Raw genomic sequence first — 27,943 nt, forward strand, 5'->3', positions numbered from 1 at the left:
TGATTTGGTGATGAATTGATTTATTAGTCAAATAGTATTTAACTGCCAAAGCAATTGGACCTACTTAATGTCACACAAAATAAAATCTGAAGCTGTTTATGAGCTAACCCAAAACAAAGTCAAGAGGACTACTGAATTTTTAGGTCCTACACTACTACTACTGTGAACAGGTCAGTCTCACTGGTAGTAAACAAGTTTGATACCAACATGAAAAAAAAAGTAGGGAAGTTACTCTAAATTTTGTCATTACTATCTTTATTTCTACATTTCATTTCAAGCACCAGTAGAAACCAGAATAAATACAAAATGAGAGAAAAATGTGTATTTATTTGTACTGAGGCAAAAGGATCTCATGTCATTTAGATCAAAAAAATGGAGAGCAATTCATTTAATCAAGTTTTTGAGGGTTTAAAGAGAACAGGAAAAAACCTTCATGCTTATCACACCAGTATATGATTGAATTTCCTATGTCAAAACTCTCGTCCTTTAGACTTGGCACAGGTTTTTTTTTGTCTACTACCCCTATTTCACATCTTTACTTGTCAAAATGTCATACTACCTATGTAAACATCTGTTTTATTTGTAAACTTCAACACGTAAATGGGAAAGCCTATTAATTTATCCACCCCGAAAAAATCAAGTATGAACTAAATATCAAATTAATTACATATTCTTATAATATTGCTTCAACAAGAACTACAGCCTGTTTAATTATTAACCAAAAGGATGCAGAAACAAAAAGCAGATATGCAGTGTCATGCATTAGTGTAATAACATAAGGCAATAATAAAAAGGGAATTATTTTAAAAATATATTCACCAAGACAAAGAAGTCAAGGCTGTAGTCAGTCTTAAGTCGGTTCATTTTGGTAGTGTAGGGTTTCTTCTTAGCTTAAGAAAGGTGAAAGTGATAACTTTTGAGCATATTCACTCTTACTGTGTTTGATAACAGATACTTTTGTAAAAAATACAACAATTAAATTTTATGCTGTAACTGGTTTTTTACTTTTTCATCTCAAATTCTTCATGTGGAAACAAAGAAAAACTCTGCCCAATAGTAGGGTAAGTGCAAAGAAATATTTGCAATTACCTCTTAAAATGACCAATACATGAACAATATCATCTCTGCAGGAAAGAAAAATTCGGCAGCTTAAGTCAAAATACCAAGTAAATACTACTTTTACAGACTTTTTGTTGCTTCTTCACTTCATGCTCAAATTGAGTAAGGAAAAGTAGTCATATGGCAATTTGGAAAGCCTGATATCACCAAAGATTTCCTTTATTGTTCAATGTGCCTTTGTAGTAAAGAGCAAAATCAACTTCAACCATTTAAAAAGGAAACGGAAATCACATCTCAAAGTTGTTATAAATGATCTCACAGTAATTACAGTATCACAGTAATAACAATTACTGTTTTTTCCTCTAATTATAACTTAGTTTAATCTACTACCTGTCGTTTTTACAAACTCAAGTTCACATTAAAACATTTGTTGATGACAAAAGATTTTCTTTGAAAACAACACTGCTTTACATCTAATCAGGCAGCTTGTGCATATCAGAGCATTCTCTCAAGACAGACATGGAAAAGGGTAAAGGAGAAAAAGCTGAAATATGGCTACAGCTTATCTGTGCCTTTAATTCACTGCAGATCCTCAGGCTGCACTAGAGACAGCAAGCTTCTTCAGATGATCCATAAATACTTGCAAGCTGACATCATCAGTAAGAATGGGTGCTCCAGACTCCTATAAAAGAAAAGGAAACAAGGAGAACTGATTATACTCATTGTGAAGAAAAAGCATTTCAAGGCACAATACATGCAATTAAATAAACACTCTATCAATTTAGAAAGACCTCAGAAGCATACAATTGATGAAATCCTCTGACAAAGACAGCGCTGTACATTTACATAAATTTTCATATGTTTACATAAATTCAGACATAAACCATCACTACGCACTCTTTCATGCATACAATAATGAGCTGCAGTATAGCAAGAGATTTACCTCAATCACACAAAACTCAGAGCATTTGACAGATGCTGAACACTAACTTACAAATTTTTAAAAGTAAATGAAACTTCCGTGACACAGTTCTGTTATCATTCCTACCTCAGTGGAGCAGATAAAGGTAAGAGAAACAGAAACATGTGAGTGACACAATCAGCAAATCTGCATCTGTCAGGGAAGCTGAGACATACCAAAATGGTGAAATGAGGAAACAAAGCCACAAAGGGGCTGATTTGACAGAGTGTCAAGGTCAACTAGCTTTCTCAGGGAAACTGGGCCAATTCTCTCCTACAGTTCTGTGCCACCTCAGAGAAACAACAAAACATCTGAAAGTCACACTAATGCCAGAATCAGTTCACAAGAGATTAAAAAAAAAACCCAAACACTTCTGGCTGGATTTCTGCAATTTATACTTTACCTCAGAAGTAATTTTAAGAAACCTAAGAAATCCAAAATGCTTATCTTTTAATTACTATTTTTAAAAAATTTACTGTCTAAATAAAACTAGCAGTTGGCAGCTCTGTAAATCATAGAATCATAGAATTGGCTGGGTTGGAAGGGACCTCAGAGATCACCAAGTCCAACCCTTGATCCACTACTGCTGCATTTACTAGACTATGGCACCGAGTGCCACATCCAGTCTCTTTTTAAATATCTCCAGGGACGGAGAATCCACTACTTCCCTGGGCAGCCCATTCCAATGCTTGATCACCCTCTCCGTAAAGAAATTCTTTCTAATATCCAACCTAAACCTCCCCTGGCACAACTTAAGACCGTGCCCTCTTGTCTTGCTGAGAGTTGCCTGGGAAAAGAGACCAACCCCCACCTGACTACACCCTCCTTTCAGGGAGTTGTAGAGAGTGATGAGGTCTCCTCTGAGCCTCCTCTTCTCCATGCTGAACAGCCCCAGCTCTCTCAGCCTCTCCTCATAGGACTTGTGCTCGAGTCCTTTCACCAGCCTGGTTGCCCTCCTTTGGACCCGCTCCAGGACCTCGATATCCTTCCTGAACTGAGGGGCCCAGAACTGGACACAGTACTCGAGGTGTGGCCTCACCAGCGCTGAGCACAGGGGCAGAATCACTTCCTTGGATCTGCTGGCCACGCTGTTCCTGATACAGGCCAGGATGCCATTGGCCTTCTTGGCTACCTGAGCAAACTATGAACTATGCCTGGGCAGGGCGAAGCCAGAGGAAACTCTGGTGGGGGTCCACAGCGGTCCTGACATGCAAATGGTCATCTGACCCGGGTCTAGGGGCAAAAGACTAATCGAACCATCTAGTAGCTGGTTCCCTCCAAAGTTTCCCTCAGGATAGCTGGCACTTGGCAATGGGCAGTTTTACCCAGTAAAGCGAATAATCAGAGGTCTTGGGGCCGAAACAATCTCAACATATTCTCAAACTTTCATTGGGTAAGGGGGCCAGCTCGCCGGCATGGAACCGTGCCATGGAATGCGAGTGCTCAGTGGGCCACTTTTGGTAAAGCAGAACTGGCGCTGCAGAATGAACCGAATGCCAGGTTCAGGCGCCCGATGCCCACACTCATCAGAGCCCAGAAATGTTACATATTAACTCTCAAGTCCTTTGAAACCAATCTGGCCGTACTTCCATTTATACGTGTAGGAAGAATTCCTATAAATCTCATCAATTCAGCCTTTTCAAAGGTACTAAGCACTTGTACTCCCAAGTGAAAACACAACAACTGTCTGAACTCTTGAAATTTTCCCAAAACACAGACATAAAAGTCTTAACAAGGACGCTTAGACTGGTGCTTCTTTCTGAGAACTGGCCAAAACCAATTACTGGTTAATGATCAAGGGGTAAATCCAGGGTCAGTAACAGTTTTTAGATCACTACAATACACTTCACACGATACACAGCCATCCTGAGGGAAGGACCACTTCATTATCTATCTGCTGATAGTGGTAAGATGAGAATAAAGGATGTTCTGCCTTCCAAGCACTAAACCTGAGCTATCCTTTATTTTCTGCAAATGTTTTCTATACCACTAAGGCACTCACCTGCTGAAGTTTTAAAGAAACCTTTACCTTCAATATTAAAAATCAAGCTAGTCAATTCATCACTGCCTGAAACACGATTTCAGTGGTGTATGGGTGCCCTCTTCAGGTCAATGTGCACTAACAAATTTTTCTTTTGACTTTTAGGTATAAAAGTATGAAACAATCCAGGAAGCTCATGAGAAAAACAAGAGCAAAACCAATGCATTTTAAATTTTTGACCCAAGTTACATTACTCATTTCCTAATTTATACCTGGTTCAACTTTGTTCACAGAAAACTGTCAAACACAGGAGAATATTATGTTGAGCACACACTGCAATGCCACTGGGGAGATGAACACACAATTTCTGTAACCTGAGAACTGAACTATTGCCAACATTAAATGGGAAAGCTGTCTTATCTAATATGTATCAAAGAGTCTCATTTGTCCAGCATGAGCAATGTTCTTAGGCATCAGTTCAAGGATTTTGTATTTATGTTTACATTTGGAATACTGCTTTATTTGCTTACTAATTAAATAAGCAGGAAACTGTTAATCTTTTAATGCTGGAAACATGAAAGCTTAAAAAAATTCAGGTATTCTTTAGACAAAAACAAGATCTTTCAAAGTACAGGATTTGTGCGTATAATGTGGAAGAAAGAAACTAACAGACAAGATTTGAAAAAATGATTCCTCATCACCAGGGCCACAAACTCTGAAGAAACATCAGTGCATGGGTACTAGTCTGTTTTTCCATTCTTGCTGATAACTAAATTCAAAATTTACTTCCTCTGCTTCAAAAAGGTCCCCTTGTCTGTATGTGTGTGCTAAGCGCTCTCATTCTAAAGAATCTCAAGGTACATCTCTAAGAAAGATGGCTGAGTGTGAACGTAGCATAACAGAAGCTGAAACAAGCAAACCTGGTCATTTTTGTCTGAAAAATTAAATCCATTTCTCTTAACTTATGCAGTTTTGGTTGCAGCAGATCAAAACCGCATTCTTCTTCAGTTTCAAAACTTGGCATTATTAATTATGTGTACACAATGTATCACTTGATTTCAGAATGGGGAAAAAAAACATAAAAGCATGCACACAAGCATCAGCAAATTCATACTTACCTGTCCCCATGCATACATATTGTTATGAGTCTGAGAGGGATTTACTTTTGAAAGCAGGAAACGAGCCTTTAAAAGAACAAAACACAGGCAATAAATTAATCTCAAATAGAGATTTTCTGTGCTCTGAAAGATGTGTACAAAATATATGACTATTACTTGGCTGGAAAAACATCAACAGCTATCCACTCAGAAAAAGTAGCACCTCTATAAATAAAGCCACTCCCTGGATTCTATAGCTATAATGCAGAACAGCTAACAACTTTTCACTGAAACAGAAATAAAGCTTTTGTCTTTTTCTAGACACTAGCAAAGTAAATATGAGTATCAACAAAATAGTAATTAAAAAGTTTTTAAAAAAGAAAAACACCACTGAGAATTCTTCTTTTGGTATTGGTCCAGAAGCCCTGACAAGTACCATCTTTTTTGTCTTGCACACCTAATACAAGGAATTTGGAAGTCCAAGTCAATATGGTGAAAACAGCATTAGATAACAGGATTCACAGATTAGTCAAAAAGCTACTATTAAGTATTTGCTCTGTGAAGCTTTAAAATGGAATTTTTTCACTTGCAATTTACACATATTTTAGTATATAAATGCATGCTTACTACCAAAAAATTTTTCATTATGTTATAGAATCATAGAATGGTTTGGGTTGGAAAGGACCTTGAAGATCATCTATCTAGTTCCAACCCCCTCACTTTCCACTAAACCTCATTTCCTCAATTATATAATTTCCATACCTGGCTTCCTCCATGCTCTGTATCAATGTATCTGGGCATTGGAAATCTGGAATGAAGAATTTCTTGGGCATCATCTACTGGAGCTTGCAGCAAGTGATGAAAGTTTTCATATTCTGGCATATCTTGGTAACCTGATTTACGCCACTGAGCTATGGTCTGGGGATAGGAGGAAGAATGAAATTTAAATTGATTCACCCATCTTTCTTAGAGGATACACAGAACTTTTACCAGAGTAATTGCTGGTCTCTCTTCTATCACTCACCCCTGCCTGCCCTGTAGTATGAAAGTTAATTTTAAAAGCAAGACATGCAAGTAACATGCCAATAGAAATATTTTTTAAACTTCAACAATTTTTAGTCCTCCTGTATTGACTTTTTGTTACCTTTTGTAGGTTAAATATTTCATTCATGAGGTCAAGGATACTATTTACAGTTCTCTATTATGCATATCTATGATACGTAACACAAATATTTACACCAGTATTTGTCTTTCAGGGCCTTTCACAGCTTCCCCCCCTTCTAGGAGTAAAACTGGCAGCTCAAGGTCATCTCACTGCTAGGGGCTGTTAGGAGAGACCTGAATGGAGCCTTAGTAGGTGTTTCACCCACCTTTGCTTGGCAGCTGGTTTAAGTTGAGGCTCTCATTCCTGGCTCCTGCCTGAGCTACTCTGCAGCAGTGCCTCTCCCAGCAACCCACACCCAAGGACTTCACCTTCCCAGACAGAACTGGGTCCTGCCACAACCCCATCAACTTGTGTGATGATCTTCACCAATGGCTGAACGTGACTACTGAGCACAAACTGCTCTGCCTGGCTTGCTCAGACATGCTGGGTCCAGGTCCTTACTGGCAAGGCATCTGACTCCCTGGGAATCATGCTCAGCTCCCCATGTTCCCTTTCCCTCAGGATGCAACTCACCCCTCCTGCTTCCTGATAGCATTTTACAGAAGTACAGAAAACATTTTTCTACTCAAGAAGTGTTAAAATTTAGTAGCTATTTTAAACAGTGCAGCTATGAGGACGTGATCTGGAACAGTATTTCTTCTGCTCTCAGATGGGAACAATTTACAGTTGCAAGGCAGTAAAAAGCAGCATCTCCATTCCTCCAGGGCAGAAGAGCACCCACAAGTCACAAGCATTTATGGAGTTTTTGCTAGTGAAAGTCTAATTACTCAATTGCCAGGAGCAGCTTCATTCCTGCAGGACAGTGCAGATGCAGTGTGACTATAAAACTTGATGTTCTGACTCCCTGTCCCTGAAGAACTAGTTTAGAGGTCTAAAATAAATGATTGAAAAACAGGGCAGGGGGGCAGAGCAGGAAATAACACTCTCAAAAGTTGGAAAAATATTGATCTCAAACAAAAAATCTGCACATTGAAGATAATTTATCTTAGCCTGTCATAACAAACATTACCAAAACATCATGTCAGGTTGTATGTGCACAGGCATGTTAAGTTACCAAAGTATAAACATGAACTAGGAGTCTGGTATCAGCCAATCTGAAAAAACACCAAAACTGGAATGCTTCAGAACTGGGGCTTAGCTTTCATAATGTAGCACTCCTACAGGGAAAAAAAAAAAAAAAGAAAAAAGAAAAAAAAAAGAAAACAAAAAGAAAAGAAAAAAAAAGAAAAAGAAGAAAAAAGAAAAAAAGGAAAGAAAAAGGAAAGGGAAAGGGAAAGGGAAAGGGAAAGGGAAAGGGAAAAGGGAAAAGGGAAAAGGGAAAAGGGAAAAGGGAAAAGGGAAAAGGGAAAAGGGAAAAGGGAAAAGGGAGAAGGGAGAAGGGAGAAGGGAGAAGGGAGAAGGGAGAAGGGAGAAGGGAGAAGGGAGAAGGGAGAAGGGAAAAGGGAAAAGGGAAAAGGGAAAGGGAAAGGGAAAGGGAAAGGGAAAGGGAAAGGTAAAAGGGAAAGGGAAAGGGAAAGGGAAAGGGAAAGGGAAAGGGAAGGGAAAGGGAAAGGGAAAGGGAAAGGGAAGGGAAAGGGAAAGGGAAAGGGAAAGGGAAAGGGAAAGGGAAAGGGAAAGGGAAAGGAAAAGGAAAGGAAAGGAAAAGGAAAAGGAAAAGGAAAAGGAAAAGGAAAAGGAAAAGGAAAAGGAAAAGGAAAGGAAAAGGAAAAGGAAAAGGAAAAGGAAAAGGAAAAGGAAAAGGAAAAGGAAAAGGAAAAGGAAAAGGAAAAGGAAAAGGAAAAGGAAAAGGAAAAGGAAAAGGAAAAGGAAAAGGAAAAGGAAAAAAAAGAAAAAAAAAAGAAGCATTTGTGCAGGAAAAGACAAATCTTACCTCCCCGTGATAAATAAGGATCTGGAAAAAGGTGTCCATAAGGAGAATGCGATCTGGTAAAATACTGCTGCTATCCAGAAGAACAGGCTGAGATATAAAAATAAACCAAAAATTACTAACTGATGCAGAACTGAGCAATCACATGGCATTACAAGCTTTCTGAATCAGTCACTGAATCTTAGAAACTTTTTCAATCACTTACTAAAGCTCTGCATTTGCTTCCATGTTACACACTGGCAACCCACACAAGCTCATTCTAAAGTTATCCAGCCTGATTTTGAGTATGTAACTTCATGAAAGCATCAAAAATTGTAATCAAGAGTTGAAACACCTTTCATTATAACTATTCTAGTATTTCAAGTACTTCCCTGTTTACCCATACAATGTCATTAACTTATAAAATCTTTTCATGTATAAAAATTCAGGTTATTCAAGCATAAGATTTGGAGATTATGAGTTGGTTTTTTCTCAGATTTCTTAGATGATGCTACATAGGAATTCTGAGATATGCCTTGTTCGTTGCATGTTCTGTACTAAATGAATATTTTTTACCATGCATTAAATTTAAAAAAAATACACTTTATAACATAACAGTGAGGACAAAAGCACCTTTTAACATACTATTATGTTATACACAATGATACCTCTGGAGGTCCATTGAAAGAGTAGGCATAAAGAATTGGCTGAACCATGATAAGCGACTGAGTTAGATCTTGACGCATAAAATGATGCCGATAGTATGAGCTCTCATCTGGACTGTTATTAAAAACTTGTAAGAAAGGAGATCTTCTCAAGTGAAACATAAACTGCAAAACAAAAAACATTTTCTTGACATTCCACAGATAAGAAGGAGAGTTGTACAAGGAGAGAAACACTTCCAAAAATTATAGGAGACCAATGGCACAACAATATTGAACAAATTCATTAACGTTTCTAACTAGTACGTGCACCTTTGCCAGTTTTTATATATCCCCATGAGAGCAAACACAGAAAGATAATAATGAATAAACCTAACAAAACAGCTTTGAATTAAGAGTTTAATACTTCTTCTCCAGTAGCGACTGATAAGTAGCACAACTGAACACCGCCAAACCATTCCTTTACTCCAAATTCTGCTGTACCCATGAGGGAGGCTGCTGTGCTTGAAACACACAAGGTAAGTTACAGCATGTGAACAATAAAAGAGAACATTAAACACAGAAATGTTCAACTTGGTTAGTAAACTGGAAAAAGCAAATCCTCTGCTGAATCAATCTCTCCAAAACACTTAACACTTTGAGACAGGTCAGTAGATAACTCAAAGAGAAATAGCAGTGAAACCTATCAAGAGTGCAAATGCAACATCCCAGGAGCCATGAGAATGGAGGAAATTATCTGAATGGGTTATTAGCAAATAAAATATTCAAAGCTTAATTTTATCAAGCTCAAGTTCATTTCACTAGTGAAGTGTTTCTTTTCAGGTCAGTATTCTAAATCATATAGTAAAGAAACAACGAAGCAAAAGCGTATCTTTATTATCTGTATTTTGAACGTCTTAATTAAAACCACCCTTCAATCCCTTTCATCTGAATTGCAAACTCAGGTCTAAGATGAGGACTGACAGGAGGGAGGAATCTTTTCATCCTGGTATTAACTGTAAAGCCTTATTTTACTCTGTGCTACAGTACCTCTTCCTTTACTAAGCATTCTCTCTTTCTCCCTTATAAATACATCTTCCTTCAACTCACCTGTGGGTAAAGTGAGAAGGTCTCTGAAAATCTGAAAGAGTTTGGGTCATCCTTGTGATATTCTCCAAATTTCTGACACTGGAGTAAAAGAAAAAATTACCTAATTTAAGAAATACACTTACTTTGTTAGGCCATTACTGCAAGTTTGTTTGCTTTCAACAGATACATGATTTGAGGTGCTTACAGCTTTCTAAGCAAACAAAAACCTAGCAAACACACCCAACCTAAGGTTTTTTCCTAACAAGCCGTGATTTCCTCATCTATGAGGCTTTAATGGCTTTTTTTTCCTGAAAAAAATGAAGCAAAATTAGATACCAAATAGCCCCAGAAAGCATGTTTTTATTTAAATTATTAATAACTACTTACTTACAAGTAAGAAATAAAACCCCAGAAAACTGAACTTTCTAAAATAAAATAACTTCACATGGTTTTCTACATATTCTGATTTTTTTTTCCAAGTTAAAAATATTTCAATAACATTACAGACAGCAGAAAGCAGAAAAAGCTTTAATGTCAGGAATTTTTCTCAGTTGCTGGCAACTACCACCTGCTGAGGACTGAGGAAGTATTAAAAAATTAACTAAAAACACAAATGCTATTTTTTTCATTTAAAACAGACAATCTAAGTTAATTCTGCATACCCTACCTACTTGTGGAAAAGAAGCATTGAGCTAATTGTTTTGGTTTGGCTGGTTGGTTTTGTTTTGATTTTTTTATGCATATATTTAAAGAAATAATCACTGAGTACTCGTTCTGGAGACAAGACACCAATGTGATGCTTTGAATGAAGTCCTTTTTACCAGTCGTATGAGTTGTCTGTCCAGCCACCTAAGCACATCGGGCCCCTCTTCTGTCTCTGCCCTGTACACTGCCAATCGAGCCATGAGAATTGCAGCAGCTTCCTGGTCAAAAGATGCAGCAATGTTTTGAATCTGTGTCTGTGCATCTGCCCAGCTGCAAAAGAAAAATATAAGTATTTGCATCATAGAAAGAGGAAAGATGACAAACTTCAATATATCTCTTCAAAATTGAAGCAAAGAAAGCAGTGTTATCAGCAATTCAACAAACTCATGCTGGAGCCTCAAAAATCTACTTCCTTGTCATAAATGAGCAGGCTCTCAGTTAAGCATTCGTTAATTAGAAATGTACCTTATTAAGACAGATGATATGCAACCACTGAAATAAAATATAATGCCATTTACATAACAGTTATTATATTTTAAAAATATCAGTTCTGGAATAGAAGTTACAGAAAACAGTGTCCATTCAGCTAAATGCACATTCACACAGTAGTAGTTTTCTTGTGCATCTTGCTTGTTCTTCTCAATTTACAAGATGAACAATTATTTTGTCCTTTTATCAGTCATCAGTAGTATTTTATTAATGTTACTAGTATAAGTTAACAAGATACTCATATTAACACTAAGGGCAACACTTTTTTATAAGCTGACTCTTCCATGAAATTAGCCAATCAATAATCTCTTTCAGTTTAAAGGCATTATCATTGGACTTTGAAAAATTTCTGCATAATATTAAACATCACTTTCTAAAACTGTGTAGTAAATGGAATAAAAGAAGCTACAGGTAAAACCTTTACATGGAAGAACAGATATTTATATCCCCCTGAACTGCAGACAGCACTCTCAAGTGAAATTATGAAATGATCTTTGCCATCCCCCAAGTCTGACCATCTCCTCAGTTTAGGCCATAGAATTTCATTCAAAGCTGCTGCTTCTTGTGACAACTAAAGTCACTTGGGTGAGCATTCCCATAGCATCATTATACTGCCACTGCAGCCCCTCAGAGAAGAAACAGCCCACAGAACAACAGAGGGAACTGCCTCAAATACATGATTAATCCTTGACTACATGTGGCACTGTATATCCCAGAACAACAGACTGATTACAAAATTTAAGGATTAAAAGGCAATATGTACCCTGCTTTTTCTAAAATGATCAGAAGTAAAACCTACTTTCTGGCAACTGTGGTCACTCTGATCCGTCTCTGTCCACTGGAATGCTGGTACTGAGTCACAAACTGGATTGCACCACGTCCTCCTTGAGGAATAGGAGCATTGTGCTAAGTACAGAAGGAAAAAAAATAACATGGAGGTGAAACTCCAGATTTCACAGAGTTTACAGAAAAATGTGACTTAGATTATGAACTCTTTCTGAAGTTTGTAAAGTTATTTGGTTCTCATTATCATATTCAAGAAGATTAACTCATCATTAAGCTGTTACTGTCCACCTCTAAATTTTGACAAAACAGAATGTCAACATCATTTGTATCTTTCCTATTGTGCTTGAGCAGTCACATAAAACTACGGTTTAGTAGACAAGTAGACAATTATTTATTACCTGGTTGACCACCTCAAAGTACAGTGCAAGTGTTGTAGAAGGATTAAGTCCACAAATCTTCCACTGACAAGTACCTCCTGTTCCAATCTCCTGTAGGAAGGTATTACAATATTTATATGGACCCTAAGTATTACATTGCTTTGAGAAGCACAGCAACTGGCCATTACAGAAAACTGTTAACTACTCTGTCACAAGTTTTCTACCTGCTCACTCTGTCAGCTTTCCAAACACTCTTGGCAAAACAACCGCAGTGCTGGATGCAGGAATAACAAAAGAGGAGATGGTTGCAAAAGATTAAAACATTAGAAAGGGAAAGTGATGGCATTAGAAAGATGGAAAAAGCCAGTCAGAAACAGGAAAAAGTCCTTGACTTTGCTTAAACAGTCCTAAGATGTGAGGTAAGAAGCACATGGAAGTGGAATGATTCTTCTAAGGCACCACATTAAAACTGCAAGTAGAGAGCTTACATAGTCTATAGTTACACAGTCCCTGGTAACCAACAGGGTAACTGCATAGAAATAGACAGTGATGTATTTTAAGCTAGGATTTCTTTGTGTCACCCAAACAATATAAATACCAGGAGAAATCGGTTAAAATAATCAGTCATCTATAAAAGACCCAGTGAAATCAAACGAAACATTCAAGGTAAATTATACTGGCAATATTGTCACTGTGCTTGTGTTCACTGTTACACTATTCTTTATTATAAAAGCTATGTTATATGTCCAGTTGCCACTTGCAACAAGTTGCATGCATTCACATGCTTTACCTCAACAACTTCTATTCAGGTAATTTCAACAAAAGGGTTTTTTGAATAGAAATTAATCACGATGTAATTGCAAGACCACAGGCACAAACACACACCTGAATTTTCTATTACTTCATATGATTTAAATATGTAGCTTAAAAAAGATGTATATTTAATTGTTGGGGGGGTTTAACTCCTAATGGAACATATGCCACTATTCAGGTGATGAAGACCACTAAGAAAAAAAATCTTGCTGATGATATTGAGATTTTTAGTTCACAAAGATGCAACCATAAATACAATGAAAAATTAGGCATGAAAACTGTTTGATTAAAGCAGGTCATTTTTAAGCACTTTCATACAGGAAATTGCTCTGTTATGCAGACTGTTAGGAAAAAATGGAGACTTGTAAAAGATAAAACATTTTGGTTACTTGTAAAGATTGTTTTCGATTAATTATCAAATGCAAAATTAAACTGTAATAGTATTATTTGAGATGATGACAAACAGTGATTTAAGTCTGATATAGATTTAAAGGAGTTACTTCAGGAGGCTGTAATAGTTGGATATTCTAATCAATTAAGTAAATGTGTATTTGGTGAAACAGCTGTATAAATGGGATGATGAGGTCAATATAAAGAAGCTTTTCCCATGATCTTGTGTCCTCCTCTTCCAAACCAAGTATATTCATGGTTCTCTTTCTGGATAAAAGGACATAGCTCTGATTTTAACAGAAAAGCATGCCAACTCACCATCTACTTGGATCCTGCTTTGACAGCATGTAACTTGTCTATAATAATTTTAAAGCAACCACTTAGTAAATAAACCTAAACCAAGCAGCAAGGGACTAGCAAACTCTAATACAACTTGAATCTAACATACCAGTGAACAGGAGCTTACCCCAAATTGGTAAGCACTTGTTCCATTTATGGAAAAGTTTAGGCCTCTCTTCAAACACAGAAATCCTATGTCCTGGTTTTACATTATAGAATACTACCATCATTTCTAGAAAAGTTAACTTACATTTTCTGAGACACAAGGTCCTTTAGAGTTGAGAGAGACACAAGGTCCAATCGCTCCAGAAATCTTCACTTCTCTTGAAGTCTTAACATTTAGAAGAAAAACACACATTAATGTGCCATACTAGGAACTCAGTCTTGTTTTATCATTGGTTAATGAAAACCTTAATGTGTATCAGACTCTTAGGTATTCCCTTAGGAAATGTTAGACATATAATTATCCTTGATACAATTAGAGAAACTTCTTAGGTGCTCACTTTCTATCCTTAATTACATATCTCAGATGTATCAATTTGCACATCTGAAACAGAATGAACATGAATTAAAACAGAGAAAATATGCTGTTATTTATAAACCTGGGAACCTAGAAAGTATACTAGATAATGTCTATTTTCTAGTAAAGTAATTAAAATATTCACAAGATGAGATTAAAACTGAAGACTTGTAAACGTTCAGGAAACCTATGTATATCCCATTTTGAATTTATGCTCTCTACCTGGTAAACATATGTAGCTAAAAGCAAAAGCCAGGTTTTCTGCATTGTTTCAATGTAATTTTGAAGTGATTTCTAAGTTCCTCTGGAACCAGGGCTCCATTTCCACATTTTTCAAAATCCACAAGAACATGTACATGAAGAAAGAGGGTTTCATTATTTTTCCTGGTAGAAAAACTTGAACACAATTTTACTGAACAAGAAAACTACTCCATATTACTCTACTAGGTGGGACTGTAATACTTTTCAAGAAACATCATGGAAGACCATACACAAACCTACAGCACATTCAGCTCTAAGCTCCTCACAAGAGCAGGGGTGTAAATGAGCATTATTCAAGTGCCAGAGTGGATTCTGATGAAGATGAAAAATAAAAGGAAAGCTGTCCTGGACTATTTAGAGAAGCTGGACCTAAAACCAAGAAACACTCACTACTGATACCAAACTCTATGCACACAGCATTGTGAGTTTTTAACAGGCATTAATTTTAGTTGAGTCGCCCTTTTAGTGATCACTGAACGCAGGGCAAGAAGAAATTAACATTACATCTAACATTTACAGAAATACAGAACTGTAAAAAGAGAGCTGGGCAGTAACAGCTATACCCAAGTCAATCCTGACACATCTGTTTAGCATGTTGCTAGTCCTTCAGAGGCAAAGATTCCACAGTTCTCAGTAATCCTATTCCAGTGTTTCACACATTGCCTTTCTTATTCTTACCTTTATTTCTAACGTGCCACCAAATCCCATTTTAAATTGTCCTTGCATATCTTTTGTGAATACTCTCTGAAAGGTTTGTTTGAATAAAGAGGTATTGAAAGAGTCTCCCATTACCATGTAGCCTCTAGACAACAAAAAGAACAAACAAAACCATCAAGTTAGATCAGGTTACTTATTATGCAATAATTTAGCACACAAGATTTATTTAGCTTATTTCTAGTAAATGCTAAAACATGACAGCTCATGGTAAGGTACATTTTTGCCTTCTTACAATAGACTATCATTAAATTAATATTTTGCTACAGTGCTACGGATGAATTTTGTGAGCAAGTTTCTTGCCCAGTCAGAATCTTAGGGTCACTGCAATTATAAGATGTAACAAAAATCTTTCACCAGGATAAATACTATACTGCACCTGAACACATTAAATGTCTCACAGTCCTGCCAAGCAATGTCAGTTAATTACTTTTAATATTCAATATTCCAAACCTACCGCCACACCATTTTATTCTGATTAATTCACTCATTATTTCAGGCTTAAATCCATTCTCAAGAAGTATGGTTTATTTTTATGCTTAGTAATTTTCTATGGATGTAACTGCAAATGGTTGCTACTCATCATGAAAATATGCTACATTTAGGAAAGAGCAATGGGAGAGACTGTTATTCAATGAAAATATTAATTAAATCATGTTACTAAAAAATGTTAGTAGGTCAAACATTACACTCAAAAGAAGTTACGGAAGTTTTTAGACAGATACTTGAAGGGAGAAACAAATAGATACAGGCAGAATCAGAAATCTCTCCCTATATGCAGGAGGTAAATAAACAAAATAGGAAGAGCTGCAAGAAACGGATAAACTAGACGTTACTGCTAGTTTTGCTGGAAGAACAAAACAGTGTAAGCTGAGTCAGAAGATCTGAGAGTAAAATTACACTGTAATATATAGAAAAATACAGCTTGAGTTTGATGTGTAGGAACAGGAAGGAACAGGAATCAGATGTGCAGGAAAAGTCATAAATCTGGGCAGTGGAAACTCCCTTGCTAAGGCTATACTAACACACCCCTGAAATGAAGCACCCCAGCAGTGACTGGCATGGCCAAACAGTCCTGAAACTCAGCAGCATAGATTCATCAGAGCCTGCAGCTGCACTTCTCATTCTCCTTGGTATGCCTTGACACGGAGCACGTGCTTAGGATTCCCTGCCATACGAAGGTATTGGCAGGCAACTAAGACCAGTTATCCACAGATATACCAGTTACTAATTGATAAGTAAAAACGCTTCATTTAATTCTAGCTGCAGTTGGTACTGACAGCTAACAATAATAAGCAAGAAAAATGACCTGGGCAAAAGGAACCAAACTGAATACAGATGTCCAAAGTAATAATCAAATGGTATGTAAAGCAGATGGCTATACTAGCAAAGATGAAATATCACAAGTGTAAAAAAGACTTTCAGAAAGAGAAAGAAAAAGGAAGTCTTTGAAAAACTAAAGAGGAAGAACTGGCAGGGTTTACAAAATTAATGAGGTACTTAAAATGCAAGCAAGTGTTAAAAGTTGTCCCAGACTGCAGATCTTCATAAGAGAAAGGGTGAGGGTGTCATCCACAGTGTCAGAAAATAGGGGATTTCAAGAGAAAGATTATTTAAATCCTATTAAAATGAACCTATGTCAAGGCAAGATGGAAGGGATAAAAGAATGCATCTGGAATGTAGAACTGGACAGAGAGAGCAAGAATCAGGAGCAATACATGTATCATCTAATCACCTAAAGAGTAGCTGAACTTGTGAGCAACAGCACATAGAAAAGCATGAACTAGATGGAAGGAATAACAGAGGGGTTTGTACCACTCTGAAGACCAAGAAAAAGAAATATGGCAGGTCTTTACTGAAATCTGCTGCTTACATATACACACAGTGAAAAAAAAACAGCAACAATACATAGGATAAATTGACTGTTTAAAAAGTAACCATGTTATTCAAGCCTCAAACATTATTATTAAAAAAAAAATTAACCCACCTCCTGATTAAACAATTATGGTGACAAATTTGCTGAAAGCTGAGAAATTTTGAAATTCTGGTACAAAGGCATCACAGAATAGCAGAGAAGGTTTGTGGTGTGGGGTTGGGTCAGGGTTTTCTGGTTTGTTTGTATTTTTTTGAAGTTACAGAATGTTTTGATAAGTGCTTCCTGTTAAACAACTAAAAAAAAAAAAATCTGAACCTTCAGATACTACTTAAAAATGAACAGGCACATACCCAGTGTAGTTGGGACAACACTTCATCTCCAGAAGACCAGTCTGATCCAATGCACATGCATATATGTCAATAACATGACCGTTTGTTGCAGCCCGATTAGCCAGGGCTTCAAAATGCTAAATCCAAGATGAAAACACAGTTCATAGAAATTTATGACATGAATTTTCCTTATCTTCATATTAAATCCTAAACTCCCGATTTTTTTTTAAATGTTATAATTTAACTTTATTTATATATTTTAATACAAGCTAAAAGAATACTGTTTCCTGAAGTCAGAATAAAGACTGGTATTTTGAACACTTGTAGATGAACCAGATTAGAACCTGCCTCACACTAGACAGAAGTGATTGCTATTTAGAGCAGAAAATTACTTTGAGTTTTCCTTTTAAACTTTGCATTAAGTACTAGATACAACAGAGAATTGAAATAACTTTTCTAGTCTCATGTGCCTACAGACAGGTGCCTGTAACTGAGCTATCAACTTAAGCTCCTATGACAATCAGTTAAGACGAATTCAACAGGTTCTGGATACGGTTCACCTGCTCAAACATATGTTTAGGATGAAACAAACTATGCCAAAATTCTACTGCCTAATTCTACCCCAACAACAGAGTTTTGAGCAGCTGACTCACAAGTAGACAGCCTTACTCTAGGTATATCATTTAGTCACATGAATCTCCTCTGACTTAAACCAGTGAAACACTCCAAACAACTTTACAGTAGACTAACTTAATTTCTGAAGAAAATCCTTAACACGTACCACTACTCAGAGACAGGTAAATAAAACCAGGCAATTCTCACCTTGTTATACATTTCCTACTACTAACAGTATTTTACAGTGCCAGGCAATGTGTTCACTTACAAGATGTCTAAAAGTATCACCCATTATCATCTCTTACCTTAGTACCCTTTTTAACATATTTAGCGTTATCTTTTTCAATGTCATGCCACGATCTTATAGGTAGCTTCAATTCATCCCCTACAACCATCCCAGGTCCCTGAGTGGCTGGTCCTCCAATGAACATCATTATCCGTGCACCAGTATTAGGGAAAGTACACTGCAGAAAATAAAAGACAAATAAAGCCATCAGGTTTTGCTACAAATTGAACAAAAGAAATAGCTATGTAGTTATTCATCAAATTGACAGGATTCTAACAGTAACTGTGATTTCCCCCCCCCCCAAAAAAAAAATCTTTATCTGCCATTAATTCAAAGCCTCAATTTTGCCTCATTAACATGAGTAAACACCTACGATTACTCTAAGCTTGGAAGGGGCAATATCCATGAGAATCACCATACAAATCTAATATATATATATATATATAGGGTTTTCACATATTGATTATGGCCATTTTTCTGCAACATAATGATACACTGGCACAATAGCGTAAGTTCTAGTTAAAGTTATTACCTCAAGGAGCCCTACAGCTATAGAAAGAGCCACTCCAGAAGACCGTAAGGGCCGTTTTCCCTGTGGAACAGGCCAAGGATCCCGCTGCAATTCACCCAGAAGATCAGTAAGATTCATATCAATTTTCTGCACTGGTTGCAAAAATCTGTAAACAGATATATGTCATTAGACTTAAATTTTTAAATAAAAATTTCAATCAGTTACTCACCATCACTATAATACATTAGCAATATCTAATTCCAGATCCTAGTGTGGATTCAGAGCAATCTCTGCCTCACCACAGTAACGTCATTTGGTATTAAAACAGACACAGCACACTTGGCTTAAGAAGTTCAACAAAGAGCTCGTAAAGCAAAATCTTGCTGGCTTATAGATATTGCAGCTAGTAAAAAGAACACAACAGATAATCAGCTGTGCACCTAAAAAAACCCTCAAGTTTCACTATTTTAGTGAAAATCAAAGACAAGAAACATTAATTTTATAAATAATTTTTTGTGCTCTCTGCTAAAGGATGTCTATAAATGTAGCTGTTTATTGGAAGCAGACTGTAAAACTGTCTATTTTATCATTTCATCAATTTCTTCTATGTTATACTAAGATACACAGGAAAAAAATCAAACATCAAACCCACAGTTTCCAAGTAAGAGACAGAAGAGGGGGGGGGAGAGGAGGGGAAGAGGGAGAACAAAGGGAAGGCAGAACTTGACATCCACATAAGGAAAGAGCAGTAAAGCAGCTTTTAACGCTTCTCAGCACACTTCCAAAGCATCATCCAGATGACTATACTATCATCCATTGTTTTCTTCCTTGTACAAACTGCAAGAAAGAATCAGGCTATCTAATTAGTCTCCTAGTAGATTTGTGCCTGATCAAAAGGTCTATCAGCTGACTGCACTGCCATAACACGTAAGATTTCCAATAAATTAATGTAATCACAATAAACTTTTTAGATGTTTTCAGCACATTACCTATTAGAAGGTGGTGGCTGCTGCACTTGAGGACCCCGACCAACTTGTGAAACGGCTACTTTTGTAAGTCCTAGCATTTCCTGTAATTGAATACATAAGATTTTATTACAAAATTTGTTTACATACTATTTCAATTTTGTCATTAATATAATCTTGATTTCTTTGTATTTCCTTTTGTGTGTTACCTGCAGTTGTTTTGCAGTTAGGTCCTTTGTTCCTCTGAAGACATAACTTTTGGAAATTCCTTCACAGCCAAGCTCGTGAACTTGCACCATTCGGCCAAAGGTAATGAGTCCAACTAACGCGGTTGGTGGCAAGAGACTAAGGGACATTTGCATGGACTCCTTCAGAGCTTGCAAGTCTTCATCTTCCATACATGTGTCCACAACATAAAGGAATATCAAAGGCATCTGAGGACCACGCTTCAAGAGTCACAAATATAACCATGTGAAAAACAAATCTCACAATGTTTACAGGATCAACAATGAACAAATAAAGCACATCTTGTGAAAGTTTTCATCATATCACTAACTTCTAGTGGAAGGTGTCCCTGCCCAAGCAGGGGGGCTGGAACTAGATGATCTTTAAAGTCCCTTCCAACCCAAACCATTCTATGATTCTGAAACTCCAATGCTCCATCTAACTTATCTCCCCCTCAAGTAGTAGTCAGTATCTAGGACTGACGAGGAATGAAAATCCTACTATCGTGAACTCTGCAAAAAAATGAAATGCCCACTACAGAAAAAAAAAAAAAAAAAACAAACTTAAAGGATCCAATTAAATTTTTGAAGCATGTGCCAGTTATATAAACTTGTATATTGAAAGTTTTTCTTACTCTAAGTGAATGTAATAGTCATAAAGCTATTCACAATTATAAAATTCTCCACCTTGATAACACTCTGTGGATTTCACCTCATTCTTTTACTGTAGAGATCATCAGTTCTTTTTATTCTTTGTAAACTAATGTCGCTGTACTATGAGCAAATACTCCTTGTACTTTGTGTTACAAGAAGTGGCAAAAGTGACTGTTTGGTTTTCACTGTTCTTTTCATAACCTGAATGCCTCATTGAAGTCTTACAAATTTTAAGCCTCAAAAATAGAATGTGGAGATTAAAAATTTGCAATTACAATTTTTTGCAATTTTGAGTTGTAGATCTATTTTTTATTACTACTCAAGTAACATCTATATTTAAAAAGCATGAATATTACAATTCAAACACCCAAATGGAATATGTATAAACTGTCTTCTCTAAACAACCTAGCCCTAAAACTAACTCATAATCAAATAAAGAAATAAATACAATTTTTTGAGAGATTAATCAACAGCCAGCCCAATCTGAATAGAAACAATTTGAGTAAGCAACAGCAGTAAGGAGAACCCTGGCACAAACACACATTAAACTCCTGGTTAAAACCAGGCCTAGTAGAAATACGGCTTTCAGAAGAGGCGTCTCTTTTTTCCTTTTCTTTTAAAGCATTCTTATTAGCCATCTTTGTTTCTTTATAAAAGTTATTTCCCAATTTAAATTGATTACATAGATGCTAGAGCTACTAACAAGCACATGTAGACTCACAATCATTAAAACACAGTGGAGAAATAAAACTGGAATTAATTATTAATTTATACTGCAATGTTATAGATGTTTAAAAGTTTATTTCATTATTTTACCTGTACTACATATTCAATGCTGGAGAACTGAGGCAAAAGTTCAGCTGGCTGATTCATTTCAGATATGCCAGCATAGGTAGGAGGAAACTGCAAATGAAAACGGAAATTAAGTATAAATAAAAGGTTACAACTTCTACATGCCTATGGACTACTTTTCTCTGCAACAGATGTTCACTGTTGCTGTCATGACAAAAATGGCAGTGCAGTCTCTGAAAATGGAACTTCACACTCTCAGTCCTGCAGTCTATTTCCATTCACAATTATAATTTGAAAGAGGATTTTCACTTTTACCCTACAAAAAAGTTTTTCTATATCCTGAATGTTTGGTTTTCTTACCTGGTTTCTCTGATAACAAAAGTTGCAGGCCCAGAGTTTTGCTCGATAATCCACTTGGCTATAAAAATACAATTAAAAAGTTTTATATAGCATGAACAATTCTTTCCCCCCCACCACTGATTCTAGAACAAGGTTTCTTTAATTTGTCAAAAAAACATCGACTTTGAAAAAGCTTCTTCTGAATAGACTGTCTCCTAAATATCCATGTTACCAAATCGAAAGAAGTGTAGTCTTACAAAGACATATCAGGGAAATTACTGTCTTTAGGGAGGAACAATGATCATCAAGGAAAGGAAACAGGTAAGAAAGTTAAGAATACAGACTCAGCACCTTCATTAGAGACTTTCTGTATGGTTTTAAGCAAATCACTTTAACCCTGCCTACCATTGCATTTTTCTCCTTTCTCAGCCCATGCTGTCAAAGTCTAGGACTATCCTGAATATACAGTTATGCCCTAAAAAAACAGGTTCCAACTTAACAGCTATCTCTCTAATGAAAATAGCTTTTTTTTTTTCCATTGATGAGCCTACTTCCTTTTATCTACATTTTTACTAGTAATCAGATAGTTAAAATAAAAAATGCAACTTGTACATGACTGTATGTGCATGATGATACGTCTTACAAAGTCCTAATCACATCTTAAGGGAAAGCAAACTTCACACGTTTTCAATGTACATTTCTTGTTATCACATCTTCTCCTGTCTACAAGGGCAAAAGTCTTTAAATATATCATTAAATCTTTGGATAGATCCCAGCATGCTGTAAACACAACACAGCTCTATTGAGATCAAATTGTCTACGTCAGTTTCAGGGGCTGCAGATTATTTAGCCCAATACACTGTGCCACACAAGTTTCTAATGGATCTGTTTATCTACCACATCTTTCAGCTTTTGGTAAATGAAATGAGCTAACCTGCTTTGGCCTACAAATGAACTAAAGTCAGTAACAGATACAGCTTATTTTGCTTGAAAATAAACTATATAAGGGTCCAATACTTAAAGAGCAAGAGGACAGTAACTTTTACCCTATTTTCTAGAGGTGAAATGCCTCAACACATCACAAGATGTGTAGTTCTAGAAAAATAACATACCTAATAATTAAGTGAAGTAAATTGAAAATACCAGACAAATGAAAGCCATGACTTGGATATATATATGTTACACATGAAAAATCTATGTGCAGAAACTTCTAACATCTCGAAGATGAAAATATACATCTATATGAGCTGTATATTCATTTGAGGAGTACCTGCACTTCTACACACCAGATCTTTTGGATAGTTTAACTGGCACTATTCTAAAGGCTGTTTGTAAAGAAAAATAATGGCATAATATATGTATTAGGCTTACCATAAGGGATTCAGAACAGCCCGACACGTGGTTCTGCTGCACAGAACTGGCTCATACTGAATAGGAGGCAAGTCTGGACGTTCTTTCAGTGGTGTGAAGAGGGCAGCCACTGGGACTACCATTCTTGTGGCTTCAAGACGACTTGAAGGCCAAACATTCCAACTGAATCTAACTCCATCTCTATCCTCATTCTGCTGGATAAATTCCAGGAACGTCGTCATGGTCAACTTCTCTGTTTATCACTGTAATAAAGAGATAATCAGAAGAATGTTGAAAGACAAACATTTTAACCACTAAATATTTAATAACCTTAATTATAGTCACACATTCAAATACTATAACTGAGTTGTGATTCTAAAATCCTAAAAGCAATGCACAGAATTACCAAAAAACAATAAATTTAAGAGTCTGAGGATGCAGCAACCTCTTCAAAATAACAAATATTTGACATAGTGCAATCTAAATACATAGTGTTAATATAGTCCACTTTCTGGCCACTCCTTGGTTCAAAAAAACTCAGGCAAGAAATGTGGTAACTAAAGCACTAATTCTAGGGTGGGTCTGAGCAAACAACAGCAGCACATTAACGCACTATAAAAAAGAATTTGCTTACACAAAAAATGCACTCTGCTAATGCATTTAATTATTCATTCTGCTCATTATTCAAGAACAATTCTTTCTTGTACAGAAGTTTCTTGTCCAATTTCTTTTAAGAATCAAAGAGCAAAAGTATTTCTTAGTGTAACTGTTTAATGTCTTCTGTGTCAAATTTTGTAACCATAACATGCAAATATAAAGGAATAGCAACACTATATTCCAAAAGAGTACATTCCTACAGCAATGCTAGGAAATTACTTTTGAAGGAACACGTATCATATTGTACTACGTTATATATCAAGATGAACCTTTGAAAAACTGTCTGAACTTAAATTTATCATTCTGGGCACCCACCTAAACCTTTCAAAATTTTCAGCTGCAGTTACTCAAAAGCTGGAGCTCTGAGAAACACAGACAAATCTGAAAAGCTCAACAAGAGCTCATTAATATCTAGGAAAGCCAGTAAGAAGCATCCTACCTCCCCAACACTCTGCTATAGCCCCGCTCTCTCTGAATATTTGCTTAGTGCTTCCCAGTACATTTTAAAATACTTAGGTTATACCAGTTTTTCCAACAGCAAGGATATCTAAGCTCACAATGCCTAATAATTAAGAGTTGCAGCCTCCATGAACCACCTAAGACTTAGCCTGGGAAATACACCTGGGTTTCATTTTAGACTGTACTAAGTTAAAGAACAGCTTTAGAACTGGGATTTAAATCAGGAATTCTCACAAACACAGTGACTCTTAACAATTACACATACTACAGAAGACTACTGAAAAATTAAACTTCTGAGGATGTAGCTCTCATTACTGAAATTAGAATAACTAATTGCTCCTTTAGCTTATATAATTAAAAAAAATTCATTTTTTATTAAATTACAGTTTAACTTCATAGTTTGATTCTAATGCTGACAAAACAGATTAACAACATCCAAAAAACAGAGAGAAGCCTCACATTCACAGTTAACATTGTTAGGAAATACTGAACCTCAGCAAGCAATGGAAGCTACAAAAAGTATTCTCAAAATTATCATTCCTATAGAACATGGACTTCATAGATTAACTCTTAAAGCTTTCCACAGGTGCTATCACTGTATCTTATCTCTATATTGTAATAGAAATGCTATGCCATCTTACTGATATCGGGAGTAGATCTACATGTTACAGCAATTGCAACACAGGGAACCACATTGGAGCTTGTGCAGGAACACTTCCACCATCACCTTTACTCAAATTGCTGCAAGGGTGTTGGGCTGAACAAGGCCTCCAGGCAGAGGACAAAAATGAGATAAAGCAAAGGGAGTATCTGAACTCATAGTGAATTAGTACAGAGAAAAAAGAAAATTCTGCTGAGAGGAAAGCAGCCTGGTATCTGAAAAGGATCTAGAATTTAAGACGTTTCTCTCCTAATACATCAAAATCCATGAATGTTACATTCAAAAGGTGAAGGAACTTTATCCCTAAAAATGGAGTATTCATACCAAAATCTGCATAAGGAAACAAACACAACCACAGACTGATTAAATGAATAATCACTCCTTTTAAAATTAACTCCTAAGACAGAAAAAATGGCAACTTCAAAGCCATTTCTGTCATTACACAGGAATCTGCTAGAAACCTACCCACACCATTACTGTCTAGTAACCACTTTCTAGAACTTCCTGTTCAGAAGGCAGAACTTGCCAATTACTAAATTTTCTTCCATCCTCTTCTTCCTCTCAAAAGAGTCAATAATGCACACATATTTCACCACATATGAAGTGTGAAATTCATGGTCTGACAAGTTTCATTCAGTTTCAGTAGCCCTGTTAGAGCCACCCAGGCACATTTTCTCAGCTAGGTGCAGAAATATATCATAGTAGACCAGAACAGCAAACCCTTCTGAACTACAGCCTATGCATCCAATTCCATATACATGGAAAGCCACAAAATATATATGCCCCACCTCAGAAAACCAGAGAAGTTATCTTCAGAACAGATGAACAGCAACAGCTCCCACAATGAGGTGTTACTGCTTTAGCTTTGCTGCCAGACAGGACACCCAAATTAAACCAGCAGTCCTTGGCTTGCTCCCTCCCACCACTGAGGCTGAGTGTACCTCAGATGCATGCACAGTGGCAATCTCGCTGTGCCACACAAAAAAAGCCAGAGCTGAACTGCATACAAAGTCACAGCCTCATCACACCCAATTATGAAGCTTTGATTCCCAGCCAATTACTAGTACTCCTGGAATTACTCTGACTGGATACAAGACCTAAGTTAGGACTAGATTAGACTAACCATCTAAGCATACCAAATGTTCAATACAACATTCTTTCAGCTATCCTATAGCTGACTGAACAGTTTTGAAACACCTTACTTTAAAATGTTATTTTGAAATGCTCCTAGTAGCAACTACAAGCACCTCCTTCATCATTCAACATTTTTAATGTTTATGTAACACACAAATGTGTCCCAGTACAGAAGACCACCAAAACAATATTCACTAGTGCTTGGAAGCACAGAGAAACAAAGTCAAAACATTTCCCTCTACACTGTTTTAAGAGTTCCAGCATTAAGAGATCAGAGTTCCTCATACAACCACACATTTAAATATCCCTAAATCATTACAGTTTATTGTGCTTTTCTTACAACAAATCCATTATTTCAGCTTACTGCACACTAACAATCTAGTAAAATAAGAGATCATTACTAACAAACATTTTCTTAATTTTTATGTCAAAATTTGCATTTCAGATACGAAGCTATTTCAGTTCCAAGGAGGAAGCCAAATATACAAGGAGAATGACTTAGTACTTCCCTAAAGCAACTGCAAGTTGTCAAAATGACAATGTATGAATCTCATTTTCACTACTCAAACACGGACATCCTTTAAACCTGCTCTCCCAGTTTTTCTCCACTAAGGATTCTAGATGTTTGGGGTTTTTTGCAAAACAACCAGCGTATGCAATACGCCTGTAATACACCTAAATCTGAAACCACATTCAAACGCACTAGGGACTGCCTAAACACACTTTTTGAGTTGCTTTACCTATACGGCAAGGCACCCACCAGAGCCTCCGCCAGCGGCACAACGAGGCGGACACAGGCGGTCCCAGACAGCCGTACTTTACACCCGGAGCGCGGTCGGCCGTGCCAAGGCCGTGCCCGCCAACCCCCCCGATGTGCCGGCAGCCCCAGCGGGAAACGGGGTCCGGCGGCCGCTCGCACCGCTCCTGCCGGAATCCACCGCGGCGGCCCAGGGTGAGCGCTGCCCACCTCAGGAGAAGGGGCGCACAGCTCCCGGTCCTGGAGGCCGCGGGCAGCCTTGACCAGCCGCAGAGGGTATCCCCGGCCTCCCACGGCCGCCCGGGAGCCCCGAAACCACCTCCAGGCCGCCCGGGGGACCACCACCGTCACGGAGGGCAGCGGGAAGGCCAGGAGCCTTATGAGGGGAGGCGGGGAGCTCCTCCCCAGGCTCACTCCTGGCCCAGCAGCGGCTGGGGGACCCACGGCCGAGAGTAGAAGTGCCTCCCGTAACCCCAGCGCGGGGAGCGGGGCTGCCCTCACGGCGCCAGCGAAGGACTCTCTTCCCCTTGGCACCCCCCAGCTAGAGGCGCCGCCAGCCCCTATCTCCCCGCATCCTCCGCCGCCCACCTCAGACCGTGCCCTGCCGCTCACCCCGAGTCCCGGCCGCCGCCGCCGCCTCTCCCGCTCTTCCCCGCCCGCACGCAGCCGCCCCGGCGCTGCCGACGCAGCCAACATGGCTGATGGGAGAGTCCCCGCCACGTCAAGGGGCAGAGAGCAGCGGGGCGGGGGCGCGGCTCCTCCGCCCCTGGGCGCAGGGGGAGCCCTCACGGCGCTGGGTTGCGGACCCGCTCCTGTCGGGACTGCTCGCCCGTGCTCCGTGGCCCTCCCCGGCGAGCAGCACAGAGGGGGCCGCTGTCAGCCATCCAACACCGCTCACCTTCGCTACACCGTCCTGACGGCTCCTGCTGGCCCCTGTGCGTGTCTCCTTCCCTGTTCGATGTTCAGATTTCTTCTGAAGATAGTTTGTCATAATTTCGCTCCTAAAATCCTTCGAGAAAGGAGATGTCTCGGCCACTGGAGGGACCTCTGCCTCCTCTACCCCCGGGCTGCGCCCGAGTCCGTCGTTCCCGCGTTGTTCCT

The 27,943-nt window shown here is 37.9% G+C and overlaps 1 protein-coding gene across 5 annotated transcripts; it reads right to left on the bottom strand.

Moving 5' to 3' along the window:
• On the bottom strand, window positions 1–27,940 carry SEC23A (Sec23 homolog A, coat complex II component). Of its 5 annotated transcripts, none has more exons than XM_030451915.1 (20): window positions 27,455–27,546; window positions 23,196–23,437; window positions 21,846–21,903; window positions 21,510–21,596; window positions 20,025–20,261; window positions 19,840–19,919; window positions 18,872–19,016; window positions 18,359–18,517; window positions 17,460–17,575; window positions 15,198–15,321; window positions 13,989–14,069; window positions 12,218–12,307; window positions 11,833–11,939; window positions 10,661–10,814; window positions 9,861–9,938; window positions 8,778–8,939; window positions 8,134–8,220; window positions 5,861–6,016; window positions 5,120–5,185; window positions 1–1,741 (listed from the first exon to the last, which is right to left on the bottom strand). In XM_030451915.1, the coding sequence occupies exons 2-20, from the start codon at window positions 23,414–23,416 to the stop codon at window positions 1,652–1,654; spliced, it is 2,298 nt and encodes a 765-aa protein (XP_030307775.1). In that variant the 5' UTR covers window positions 23,417–23,437; window positions 27,455–27,546; the 3' UTR covers window positions 1–1,651. The 5 variants fall into 5 exon arrangements, with proteins under 5 accessions (XP_030307775.1, XP_030307776.1, XP_030307778.1 ...); XM_030451916.1 differs by lacking the exon at window positions 27,455–27,546 and adding an exon at window positions 27,741–27,940 and having other exon boundaries at window positions 308–1,741; XM_030451918.1 differs by lacking the exon at window positions 27,455–27,546 and adding an exon at window positions 27,431–27,454 and having other exon boundaries at window positions 308–1,741.
• Between the last annotated feature and the right edge of the window lie 3 nt (window positions 27,941–27,943).

This window comes from Calypte anna, chromosome 5A, assembly GCF_003957555.1.
Source record: "Calypte anna isolate BGI_N300 chromosome 5A, bCalAnn1_v1.p, whole genome shotgun sequence".
NCBI lineage: Eukaryota > Metazoa > Chordata > Aves > Apodiformes > Trochilidae > Calypte > Calypte anna.

Bases quoted from the DNA above. Each gene is read 5' to 3' on its own strand.
- SEC23A (XM_030451915.1), bottom strand. From the start codon at position 23,416: ATGACGACGTTCCTGGAATTTATCCAGCAGAATGAGGATAGAGATGGA. The intron at 11,940-12,217 runs GTAATAAATAAT...TTCTGTACTTAG, and splicing joins ACTTTGAGGTGGTCAACCAG to CACAATGCTCCTATTCCTCA. The intron at 1,742-5,119 runs GTAAGTATGAAT...TTTCTTTTATAG, and splicing joins ATATGTATGCATGGGGACAG to GAGTCTGGAGCACCCATTCT.